The following is an 11,911-nucleotide window of genomic DNA, read 5'->3' on the forward strand; positions in this document are numbered from 1 at the left end:
GCCCTGAGTTCATTGTCTAGTCATTGAGCAACTCACACCGTATCCACCTTCTCTTGGTTTGGGAAAAGTCTTTTCAGTGTCTGAGGCAACTGTGAACAGCACTGTCACTCTAGAGAAAGCTCTTGCTATGCTCACAAAACTGTTGGAATGAGTTTGTTGAATGTTGCTTCTAACACATAAGGCCAACGTGGTCCTCTGAAAGCTTATCCATCTGTACAATAGATGTCACCGATAATATGATAGATGTAAGATGACAGTAACTTGACCTTTAGGATCTGGCATATTAGGCTTGCTCTTTCTCCTCAGCAATTCATGTATTTCAGTCAGATACAGATCTTAAATGTACAGGTAGCCAGTCACTCTTCCACAGCTATTTACAGGGTGTTCAGAACCTATGAGTTTAAGTCCCTTTCCTTCCTAATTTAGCAGAAGATAAAGAACTGTATGGTGGAACGAACTATATACTTCACTACCTTTGTTTGAGTTTTCTATGCAAATAAATGAATAGCAAAGAACTGTGCTTTGAACATATGACACTTTAAAAACAAATAGAAGCATTAACTAACTTAAATAATATTCATTTGTTATCTTCTAACCTATATACCTTGAAGTTCTGGGGGATAGAGAGATATCCAGAGTAGAAAATAGAACTCAAGTACTTTGTTGATGAAAAGTTTAATTTCCAATATAGTTCTACACAAATTATTCCAAGTTTAGCTAGACTTTTTGGGGGGGGGCAATTTATAGACATCTTGAATGTGACATCTGGAAAATTTCTAAGTAACTGAGCATGATTTATTTGATTTAGTATAAATGATGATGTTGACTAGAGATTAAAACAATTACTTAGATAAGTTTTTCTTATGGATGATTTGATTTTTTTCACGTTGAAATTTATCCATCTATAAACTGATTTCTGAATCATAGGATTTGATTAATTCTAGCTGTTATTGGCTGAGCAGAGAGCAGCCTAAAATCTGTTATTTTTGAAGCAATATTTCCAAACATGTCCACTATCTGCCTGTTGATATTTGTTCTGTCTGAATGGTGTAGCAACCATTTTATGCCACTAGGGACTGGTTACCCAGTTTGAAGTGAATTGTGACAGCTTCTTTGCTTTCCACTATTTAGAACATTCTTAGAACACATGGAAAAGAATTTCTACTCATTAAATTTCAGGACAAAAATATTATTGGGCAATATCAAATAATCACATACACACCATGATCTTAAAAGACAGACACATGCAAACTAAATCTCTGGATAAGTTTTTCATGTTTCAAAGCATCCAAGAAAATACATCATAATCCTTTAAGCATAACATTTTAAGGATAAAATATTTTAGGGATAAATACATTTTGATCAGCTTCATCATCAGCTGATCTACAAAAGATTTAATAGTATCTGATTAGTATAATAAGACAGTACACAGATACACACAGAGGACTCTGATGATAATAATCAGTATATTTGCTGGATTTATGGCTCATGGGAAACTAATTTGAGGATTTGAATTGTACGGTGATGTCTTACCCCACACAAATATGTGGAGAACATCTGTTGTATCTATTTAAATACTCAGTTCAGAAAGTCACTAACTGCTGATGACATTTTTCTTATGACAACGTTTTAAGATTTTTTTCTTATGGTATAATATGAAAAAGGGGGGTTAAAATCTCTAGTTTGGGTGACTATGTTTGGAAGCAAGTGACATTTTCAAAACTTTTGTAATATTTTAACAAACTTTTTGTTTCTTTTTTAGAGTTCAGAGCACTGGTCTTCCTGTAATGTGGCAATAGCCATATTTCAGGCATCCCTTACATTTCTCGAGAACGCTCTTACCCATGCAACTTTAACTCTACTACAATTGTAAACTCTACTACACATTATTGTAAAGGCTGAGTGAAAGCAGACTGCCAGAAGCAAGGGTATTAGGCCTACTACTGACTTCAGCAATTCATGCTCTTCACAGAGTCAGACATCATCTTTAAATGTACAATTTAACCAGACACTATCCACTAACTTTTCTCAGTCTATGACTTTAAGTCATTCTCCTCCATAATTTCATGAAGAACAAAGAACTCACTATTCACTATAGAGAGATCTAGCTAGTGGAACCAATTATATTCAGGCCTCTCTCTTTCTCTCTCTCTCTCTTATAAAGAGAGTATAGAATATTGCATAAGTGATGACCAGTAAGTGGCTTTAAAAAGTGTTTTAATAGTAAGGAATATATAAATGAAACTGCAGAGCATATTCAAGCTCACAGAATGATTCCATGACATCATCAAAGCCGAAAATGATGACAGTGCAAGTTGCAAAGATGCAATTACTTTAAGTATCTCTTGGGCAAGAAGGGAGCAAATTAATCTTACTACTAGACATTTAATAAACTACCCATTTATCATAGACATTATTCCTTACTGGCTGTTCATCGCTATCTTATGGTGGCAATGTCTATACATTAATGCTAGAATAGCATCTATAATTTAAAAAAGGATTCTGAAAGGGGATATCCAGATGATGCTTCATTAGTTATTCTTATTACTTAAAACCCTCTTCTGTGTTAGACCATCAGTTCATATACATGTGCAGCCATTTAGACAACTGTAAGGTGAAGTTTTTAAAATTGTTTGAATGTATGCCACAATAATCTGACTACAGTGACCATTTTTTGCATTTGATACAACATTCAAATTAGGCCTTAATTGTCATATTGATAAAATAAGATAAAATAAATTTGACATCATATATATGTGATGTCCTATCTGCTCTTTTATTTTATATACTATATGAAATATATATATATATGTACATATATATATATTAGATATATATGGAGAGAGAGTGAGAAAGAAATTTGTCCTCAAATTTACTTTGATCTAATTATTCAGCATGAAAAATTCACACTCAGAAAATTCCCAATGCATGATCCTATGCTCATACAAGCAATCAATAACTCACCAGTGGCTATATTAGATTAATGTATCTAACACAGAAGAGATGCATGGCATGCAACAATCCCTTTATTGATAATGTGTCTTAACTTTCTATTGCTTCAGACACATGTGGAAAAGCATAGACCCAGAGCTCCCAGGGACTAAACCACCAACCCAAGAGTACACGTGGAGGGACCCATGGTTCTAGCTGCATATGTAGCAGAGAATGTCCTTGTCTAGCGTCAATGGGAAGGGGACCCTTCGTCCTGTGGATGCTTGATGCTCCAGTGTAGGTGAATGCAAGGGCAAGGGAGGCAGGAATGGACGGGTAGGTGGGTGATCCCCCTCATAGAAGCAGGGGTACAGGATAGGGAGTAGGGGGTTTGCAGAGGGGAAACTGGGAAAGGGGATAACATTTGAAATGCAAATAAATAAAATATCCAATAAAAAAGAAAAGAAAATGGGTAACAGAAAGTCAGCTTGGTTCCAAACCTGAGTTTGCAATTCTAAGCTGTGTGAATGTGGACACATTATTAAACTCTCTCTATGCCCCCACTTCCTTATTTTAGAGATGGGATGAGAAAATCTACATCACACAGTGGCTGGGAAGATTGAAAGCCTTTTAATACAGTCTGTGTCTGGTGAATGTGGAGAGGGTAGGGGGAAAGGCTTAGCTTGGTAAGCCCTGTGTCTATAGATGAGCTGAGCTTTTTAGGGTCAAAGGCAACTTGTCTAGTTGAATAGTTTATCAGAAGGACCTCTTAGTTGTATATCAACAGATTTGATTTTCCTCCTTCCTCTAAAGGTACAAATTATATTGGAAGTGATGTCTCATATTTCAAATTGTTGATCAATCTCAGACAATTATTACATTTTTGGACAATTATTACCATTAGTTCTATGAAACATATAGCCTGTTAGAATTTAAAGTAACAAAAATGGTCATGAAAGTTTTGCTCATTCCAACTTCTGCTGGACTCAAAGTACTACCTTTTGATTGGCTTCTTGAACTCTGAAGTCATATTTTATATGTTTTTTCATTCATAATCTGTATTTCAAATATTATTATTTGAAATATGAGATCACTCTCTTTTCAGGAAGCCTGATGTGTCTTGGGATAAATAAGAAAGGCTGCTAACACCACCATCCCTGAAGTGACCCAAGATGGCATATTTCATTTTCTTAGTGCCAGAGAGTAGATTCCAGCTGCAGTGCACTCTGCAATTAAGTGAATCACAAAATTCATCTTTCATAAATAATTTAATTTTAGTAAATGTGTCTTAACTTCAAACAAAAATTAAGAAATTGGTGTACTCTTGTGAACTGCAACACAGAACACTTGGAATAAATGAGATTCTATCTCATTTAATTCAAGATAATTGACTTTATTCTCAGAGATTATGCAACATGATATTGCAATATCACCAAATGTTTTAGTATGTTTTGAGGGTGATAGGAAAGAATTATAAAAAAAGATCAGCTTCTTGAATTCTAGGTGAGCACCTTAAGTTTAGCCAGTCTGGCTTAGGTGAGAATGATCATGTTGTCCTTTTTTTAATATTTTCAGTTTTTAAAGTCTTTGTTAAAAATATGAATTTTTAAAATTAAGTGGATCATAATTGAAGAAAAGAAATTTATAATATGTCATCTATGTTTTGATTGAACAACATGATCTATATGTAATACTTGACTAATGTTGGTTACATTTTATTATAGTAAGAGGGATGAGAAAACATTTGACAACCTCACAGCTGCCCAGCATTCTACAATAAGTATTTTAAATAACATAAAACCAAATTAATGTTTCTATTCAAGAAGAAACAAACTGTCATAACTTCATGAGCTTATCCCATCTTTCTTATAATTGCTAAAACCATTTTCAAGTTTTGTCAACATTTGTGATTTTTTTCATAAGTATGGAAACCAAAATACTTATTTATGGAAATAACAGCAGAATATTAGTTGTGACAATGATAGGGATGTTCAATAGTCATTACTAAGAATTATCTGTGAATCAAAGTACATATCTAGGTTTGTGCTCAGTGTGTGTTTCTATAGGTACATATATAATATGGGTAAATATTTCTTTCTACAATTCTATGCAAATTTACTTGATAAAATTAAAATATTTAAGTAATTCTTAAGTGTTGAGATTATTTAGTTATAGGTCCATATTCAGAACATTTTCATAAAAGTACACAAAACTTTCTTGGACATCTGTCTTTATCAATGTTTCTGGAATCTAGAGTGGAAAGTCTTTGTAGATAAGCCAAAAATTAAAGTGATTTTTCAACTAGAGATTCTGAATTGAGACTTCTGTAGAGTAAGGTTGTATGAATATTATCTCAGTGTAGCATAAACCACTGGGTGACTTACAGAAAATATACACCTCCCATTAACTATTTCTGGAAGATTTTATTTGAATATGATATTTAAAGCTAAATGTCAGGGGATGATTTCCTGTAATCATCCAGGGTGAGAACGGAGGCCACCATCACTGTTCTCTAGGAAGGCAGGCCTTTTAGGAGTGGGAAAGTCACATCGCAAGGTCTGCCTTAGTAGAGCTTGTCTGGGAATTAGGGCAGCATTTGTTTCCCAGCTGTTCAAGTTCCGCTGTGATAGCAGCCAAATGGACTCAGCTGAATACAACAGCAAGCTCCATAGCTCCAGCTTCGGCTAGTTTTCCTACAGCTTGGACCAAATGTGCACAGTAAGGTAGAAATCAGTAGTAAAGTAGAATTATGTATAAAGGCACCCAGCCTGTCGGCATTAAATGATTCTATGTAAGCCATAATAATTGTGCAGTGCGTCTATAATTTCCAAGGAAGTGCCTTGCTCTCACTGACCTGGTAGGAGCTTTTAGTTCAAACGTGAAGACTCAGCTGGTACTCACCCAAGGTCTTTAGGGTTAATATTTCTGTTCTTGTTAATAAAAGGCTTCTGTCTTGACTCCTCCAGGGGCCCACTTTTGTGCTGCCATCATCACCTCTATTGTTCTTTTATTGAGAACATGAACCACTCCATCTATATATAGGGAAAGATTGCCTGGCATAGAGTGACAAATCTGGCAACACATTCAGGACCCATCTAGCATTAGGTGTGGATTTCTTAAAACACAATTTTTTATTGGTTATTTTATTTATTTAAATTTCAAATGTTATACCCTTCCCAATTTCTCCTCTGTAAGCCCCCTATTCCATCCCCCTCCTTCCCTGCTTCTATGATGGTGTTCCCCCACCTATCTACCCAGTCCTACCTCACCGCCCTAGCATTCCGCTATGCTGGGGCATCAAGCCTCCGCAGGACCAAGGGCCTCCCCTGCCATTGATGTCTGATAAGGTCATCTTCTGCTACATATGTATCTGGAGCCATGAGTTCCTCCACATGTTTTTTTTTTTTTTTTTTTTTTTTTTTTTTGCTCATGAACATACAAGAAGCCTACAGAACTCTAAATAGAGACTGGACCAGAAAAGAAATTCCTCCCATCACGTAATAATCAAAACACCAAATGCACTAAACAAAGAAAGAATTTTAAAAGCAGTAAGGGAAAAAGATCAAGTAACATATAAAGGCAAGCCTATCAGAATTACACCAGACTTCTCACCAGAGACTATGAAAGCTAGAAGATCCTGGGCAGATGTCATACACACCCTAAGAGAACACAAATACCAGCCCAGGCTACTATATCCAGCAAAACTCTCAATTACCATAGATGGAGAAAACAAGATATTCCATGCCAAAAACAAATTTACACAATATCTTTCCACAAATCCAGCCCTAGAAAGGATAATAAATGGAATATGCAATTCTTTATCTAGGCAGGTTAGTTATTTTCCTTACAATGTAACATAACAGTATTAGATAGTTCTGCATTATACTTAGAGCCCTCCTATACATTCTATTATAAGTTTTACCTTAATTTTATAAATGAGTAAATGTCTATTGCATTTTATGTCTTATGAACTTATTTTTTAATATATCAAAGATAACGAGTGGTGAGTTTTAGTATAGAAATCATATCAAGGTAGCCTCTTAAGGAGCCCTAGTTTTGTTACATGTAAATCCACATTACTCACCAAAGACATCCTGTTATTCTGTTTCTCTTTCCATTGAAACATTGTAAAGCAATCTTTTTTTTTTAAGGCAGTATTTAAAAATGTTTGAGTGAAATACAAGGTTAAATGTTTTAGGGGGTGAAAATTTGGAACTTGAACACACAGGGAAATGTAGTAAAGATAATTTTGGAAACTTAGAAATATGTAAAAGATGTATTAGATGAAAATAGGGTAAGAGCTTGCTTCTTAAATACAATAATGAAAATATAGGCTTGTAAGAATCATTGGAATTTTATAAAGAATAACTATTTTAGACAATGAAATCATCATAAAACCTAATAATAAGAATGACTTTTCAAAATTATTCACGATTTATAATAGAAATAACTACTGATATTTCCATTGCCTCCTGCCAATGAGCATTTATTTCACACTCATTTGCCCTACTAAAACCTTTACGCTCATTTTCCATGGGCATTTGTACAGATATGTAAATTTTTGTTAAAGTTTAACTTAGTTTAGCTTGTTTATTAATTTGTTTGCACCTTTTCGTGCTCCTGAGTTCACATCCCAGTTAGCTGGCTTGTTTGCATTGCTAAATAACTAGTATGTTTTCATCCTTTCACAAGATCCTGAATGCTTATGTCTTAAATGCTCTTGTGAGGATAATAGTCTTCGGCCAGTTTCTGCTTGTTCTGATCTTGACTGTCATTCCTTATCACAAATTGAAGTTTCAGGGGCTGGGGTACTGTTTCAATGTTGCTATGATATAGCTGCTCAGCATGACAGACTGCAATTAAGAATAAAAAATTGTAAATGTTTAATTTATCCCAGTATTTAAGCATTGACCCACATCCTACACGTGACAATTTTTCAAACAGATTACAAAATTAAATAGCCAGTATAAGATAATAACAAACATTTTACCTAGGTATTGGGACTCAGGTCCTCATTGCTTACAGAGCAAATATTCTACCCATAGAATATCTCCCATTCCCATTATTTTTATAAATTGAAAATAGTAGACTAGAAAGGTAAACTTTCTGATCTTATTGAATGAGAAAGCATTCCTAAAATATTTTTGTCAGTTCTTTGAGAATGTCACCCAGTATAATTTTTAGCATACTCAACCAAACTCTTCTCCTTAATTCCTTTCAGATCTTCTACCCCACCTCTTCCCAACTTCATGCCTTCTTTTTAAAATTCATAACTAACCAACTCTAGTATGTGCTGTCCATATACTTCTTGGTGTAGGACCATCCATTCAAACAATTAAAGAGAACTGACTGTCTCTCCCCAAGAAACTATCAGTTGTCCATAGTTTCTTAAAGGTGGGGCTTCATAGCCTCTCCCCATTCCATAATAAAATGCTGACTGACTTTATTCTGAACAGGCCTTGTGCAGGAAATTATAACTGCTGTGGGTTCCTGAGTGTAGTGGTCTCATCATGTTTATAAAATAGTTTTAACCTTTATCCTTCCCAACCTTTGGCTCTTATATTCTTTCTATACCCGTTCCCAAGGCCTTGGGTAGGAGGATCTGACACAGATGTCCTATTACTCTGTAGTCACCCTTTCTTTATAGAGTTTCTGTGATAACCATCATCCACTGTACAAAGACAGTTTTCTGATGTCAACTGAGAGGTGTACCATTCTATGAGTAGAGACACATGAGTATACAATGAAGGTCTGATTATATGTATACCCTCCAAAAACAACAGTAGTGGTTTTTCACCTTGGTGGCCAGTGAGCTCCCCAATCATTAGTTCTTGACCAAATTTGAAATACTGTGCATGCACTTCATCCTGGAGAGGCAGGACTTACGCCTAATCAGAGAGTAGTTGTTTACATCCATAACTATCATGCTACTGTTACAGCCATGGACATATTTTGGAGAAATGAATTCTTGATGTGTTTTCTGGTTTTGAATTGTTCTTTTGTTGTGATTAACATCAAACTTATGAATAGAGACACCACAATCTATTTATTTATTTATTTATTTATTTATTTATTTATTATTTTTATTTTTGTTTGTTACTAGGTCAAAAGGTGTGTTTTTCTGATGTGAAACATCCCTGCTACAAAATGGCCTACTTCCATGAACTGTCTAGCCGGGTGAGCTTCCAGGAAGCACGGCTGGCCTGTGAAAGTGAAGGAGGTGTCCTTCTCAGTCTTGAGAATGAAGCTGAACAGAAGTTAATAGAGAGCATGTTGCAGAACCTGACAAAACCGGGAACAGGTATTTCAGATGGTGACTTCTGGATAGGACTTTTGAGAAGTGGAGATGGCCAAACATCGGGAGCCTGCCCAGATCTCTACCAGTGGTCTGATGGAAGCAGCTCCCAGTTCAGGTAAGCTATGACTGGATCCTGAAGTGTTCATTTGAACCCTGCTGGAGTCAGTAGGGCAAAAGAAAAGCTCTGATAGATGTTGCTAAGTGTCCCCACTGCTCTCTATTTGTAGGAACTGGTACACTGATGAACCTTCTTGTGGAAGTGAAAAATGTGTAGTCATGTATCATCAACCAACTGCCAATCCTGGCCTAGGAGGTCCCTACCTTTACCAGTGGAATGACGACAGGTGCAACATGAAGCACAATTACATCTGCAAGTATGAACCAGGTAAAAGACATCCTTAGCTATAGTATATTTCTGCGCATGTTTGTTCATATGAGACTTTGTCTTTACAGTTCCCAGGCTTTCTCTATTATTCCTATGAAGGAGGCATTACCTTACAGCTTGCCGTTAATGTATTGAAGCACATTGTTTGCAGTAGAGTCAAACTAGCAGTAGGCTGACTAAAGGGGAATGGGTAGAAACTATTTGTTGGGAAAGGTGTTTCCAAGAGAAAATAATAATTTATACAAGGAACAATCTGTTCTCATATTTTGTAAATGACCAATGTCTATGTGAAAATATCTTAAAAGCTTATGAGACTGTAAGGAAAATAGATAAAGGCTGCCAACATGCCTACAGACATACACACTTGTGAGCAATAGTTCCTTGGTTTATTCCTGTTGAATTTAGAGGAGTGAAGTAGCTTTCTTCAGGCTCATTAGTACATCATTCCATAGCATAATGCTTGCTGTGGTCCTTTACTGGATTGTAATGTCTTTCACCATAGTTAAAAGGATTAAGTTCACATTATTTTCTTACTCTGATTTGTATCCTTAGGAAAATGACACTTTCGTCAGTTTTCTTTTGTAATGTGCAGTAACTGGGGAAATTACCTTGACCTAAGGCACATTAGTGTGGCTTCCTGCTGAAATAGTGAAATTGAGTTACTTTAATAAGACACTTCAGTTGAGTTGGAATTTGACCTAAAAGAAGGACTAATCAAAGATGTGCAAACATATATCTGATCCTCTTAGACACTCAAGTTAGAAACTTAAGCCTTGACATGTTTATTTTTCTATTTTTCTCCACAATGTTGGAAAGGGTCATATTAACTTTTCTGAAGGATTGTCAGCATGACCTCATAATATGTGCCCATAAAAGGCAATTATAACCAAGTACCAATGTTCCTATTATTCTCTTGAAATTACACAATTTCTTTTCTCATAAAGCCATGAAACATAAGAGATTATTGGATTAGACTTCTTGTGTTTATCCTTCTCTCCAGTATATTAGCCGACTTTTTATATCCCTGGTGAGTTTATACTTTACCCTTGGTTGCTAAACCTGTCATTAGACTCTTGGAGCCTTTGCAAACTAAGTCTGTTACTCATTTATATTCTTTCTAGTTGTGTCCTGGAGAAATACAATTGAAATTCTGTGATATTTTAAATGTGCTGTAACACTTGACATTTATTAATGTCAAAATTGTATTATTCCTTATTTTATTAGTTTTTATTATTTAGTAATTATTATTTATTGTTAATGTCAAGGGTTAAAATGAGTATAGTTCAGTAAAATGTATGCATTTATGTACATATTATATGCTTGATCAGTTTGAAATGTATTATTTACTTTCTTATTTTTACTCCCATATACTATTTAATAGCATGGCCAATAATGTTGAAAATGTTCTTAAAAATTAGCCATATTATTCAGAAATGGGATATTTCAATTTTAAGTTTTTTTCTCTCCTCTACTGAAACACATACATATTCTTTCAGTTCACTGATATCATTCATTTGTGTGTGTGTGTGTGTCCATACTTCTAAATGCATTATTTGTGCTAAATTCGCCTTTTGGGTCTGTTGAGCTGACTCAGCAGAGAAAGACAATTATTATCCAGTTTGAAAGCTGAGTTTAATCCCAGGGAAGGAGAAAACCTGGTCTCTCAAGTTGTTTGCTGGCCTCTACATGCACAACATGGCACCAATACCCTCAGGCACACCCAAAGGAGATGTAATTTGAAAAATTAAAATTGCTTCATGAGCTTTTACTTTTAGATAAAAATAGCATGGGTAGAATTAAGTTACTAGATTTTGATTTAATTAACAGTTTCATTATAGTTTGTTATAAACGTTTTAAATGTGTTTGTTGACTAATTTCATATATTTATAAATTAACCTGAAATATCAGTTTACATGGGTGGGTACACCACCAATGAGCCAAAATAGTAGGACAGTATGAAAAATAGTACTCTTTAAAATATTATTATGTTTCAGTGACTACAGAAAAATGCTCTATGTATCATTTTTGTCCATAAAGTAACAAAAGTAAATAATGAATTTAATTACTTAAACAATGAATACATTTATAGCTTTTTTTGTTATTGTTATTGTTTGTTTTTAATGGCAGGGTTTTCCTTTATGACCAAATTGGTGTGAAACTCAAAATATAGCCCAGGCTGGCTCCAAACTCATGGTGAACCACTAGACTTGGCATAAATAAAAGAATGTTATAAGCCGGGCGGTGGTGGCACACGCCTTTAATCCCAGCACTTGGGAGGCAGAGGCAGGTGGATTTCT

At 35.1% G+C, this 11,911-nt stretch overlaps 1 protein-coding gene across 2 annotated transcripts in view; it reads left to right on the plus strand.

Annotated features, from left to right (window-relative positions):
- Chodl (chondrolectin) overlaps positions 1–11,911 on the plus strand; it is a 22,386-nt gene that overhangs the window by 1,301 nt on the left and 9,174 nt on the right. For both annotated transcript variants that reach the window (XM_031364291.1, XM_031364290.1), the window contains exons 2-3: positions 9,035–9,344; positions 9,457–9,614. In XM_031364291.1, the coding sequence (XP_031220151.1) occupies positions 9,035–9,344; positions 9,457–9,614 (468 nt within the window). The remainder of the gene's footprint in view (positions 1–9,034; positions 9,345–9,456; positions 9,615–11,911) is intronic.

This window comes from Mastomys coucha, unplaced genomic scaffold (assembly GCF_008632895.1).
Source record: "Mastomys coucha isolate ucsf_1 unplaced genomic scaffold, UCSF_Mcou_1 pScaffold12, whole genome shotgun sequence".
In the NCBI taxonomy this organism is placed as follows: domain Eukaryota; kingdom Metazoa; phylum Chordata; class Mammalia; order Rodentia; family Muridae; genus Mastomys; species Mastomys coucha.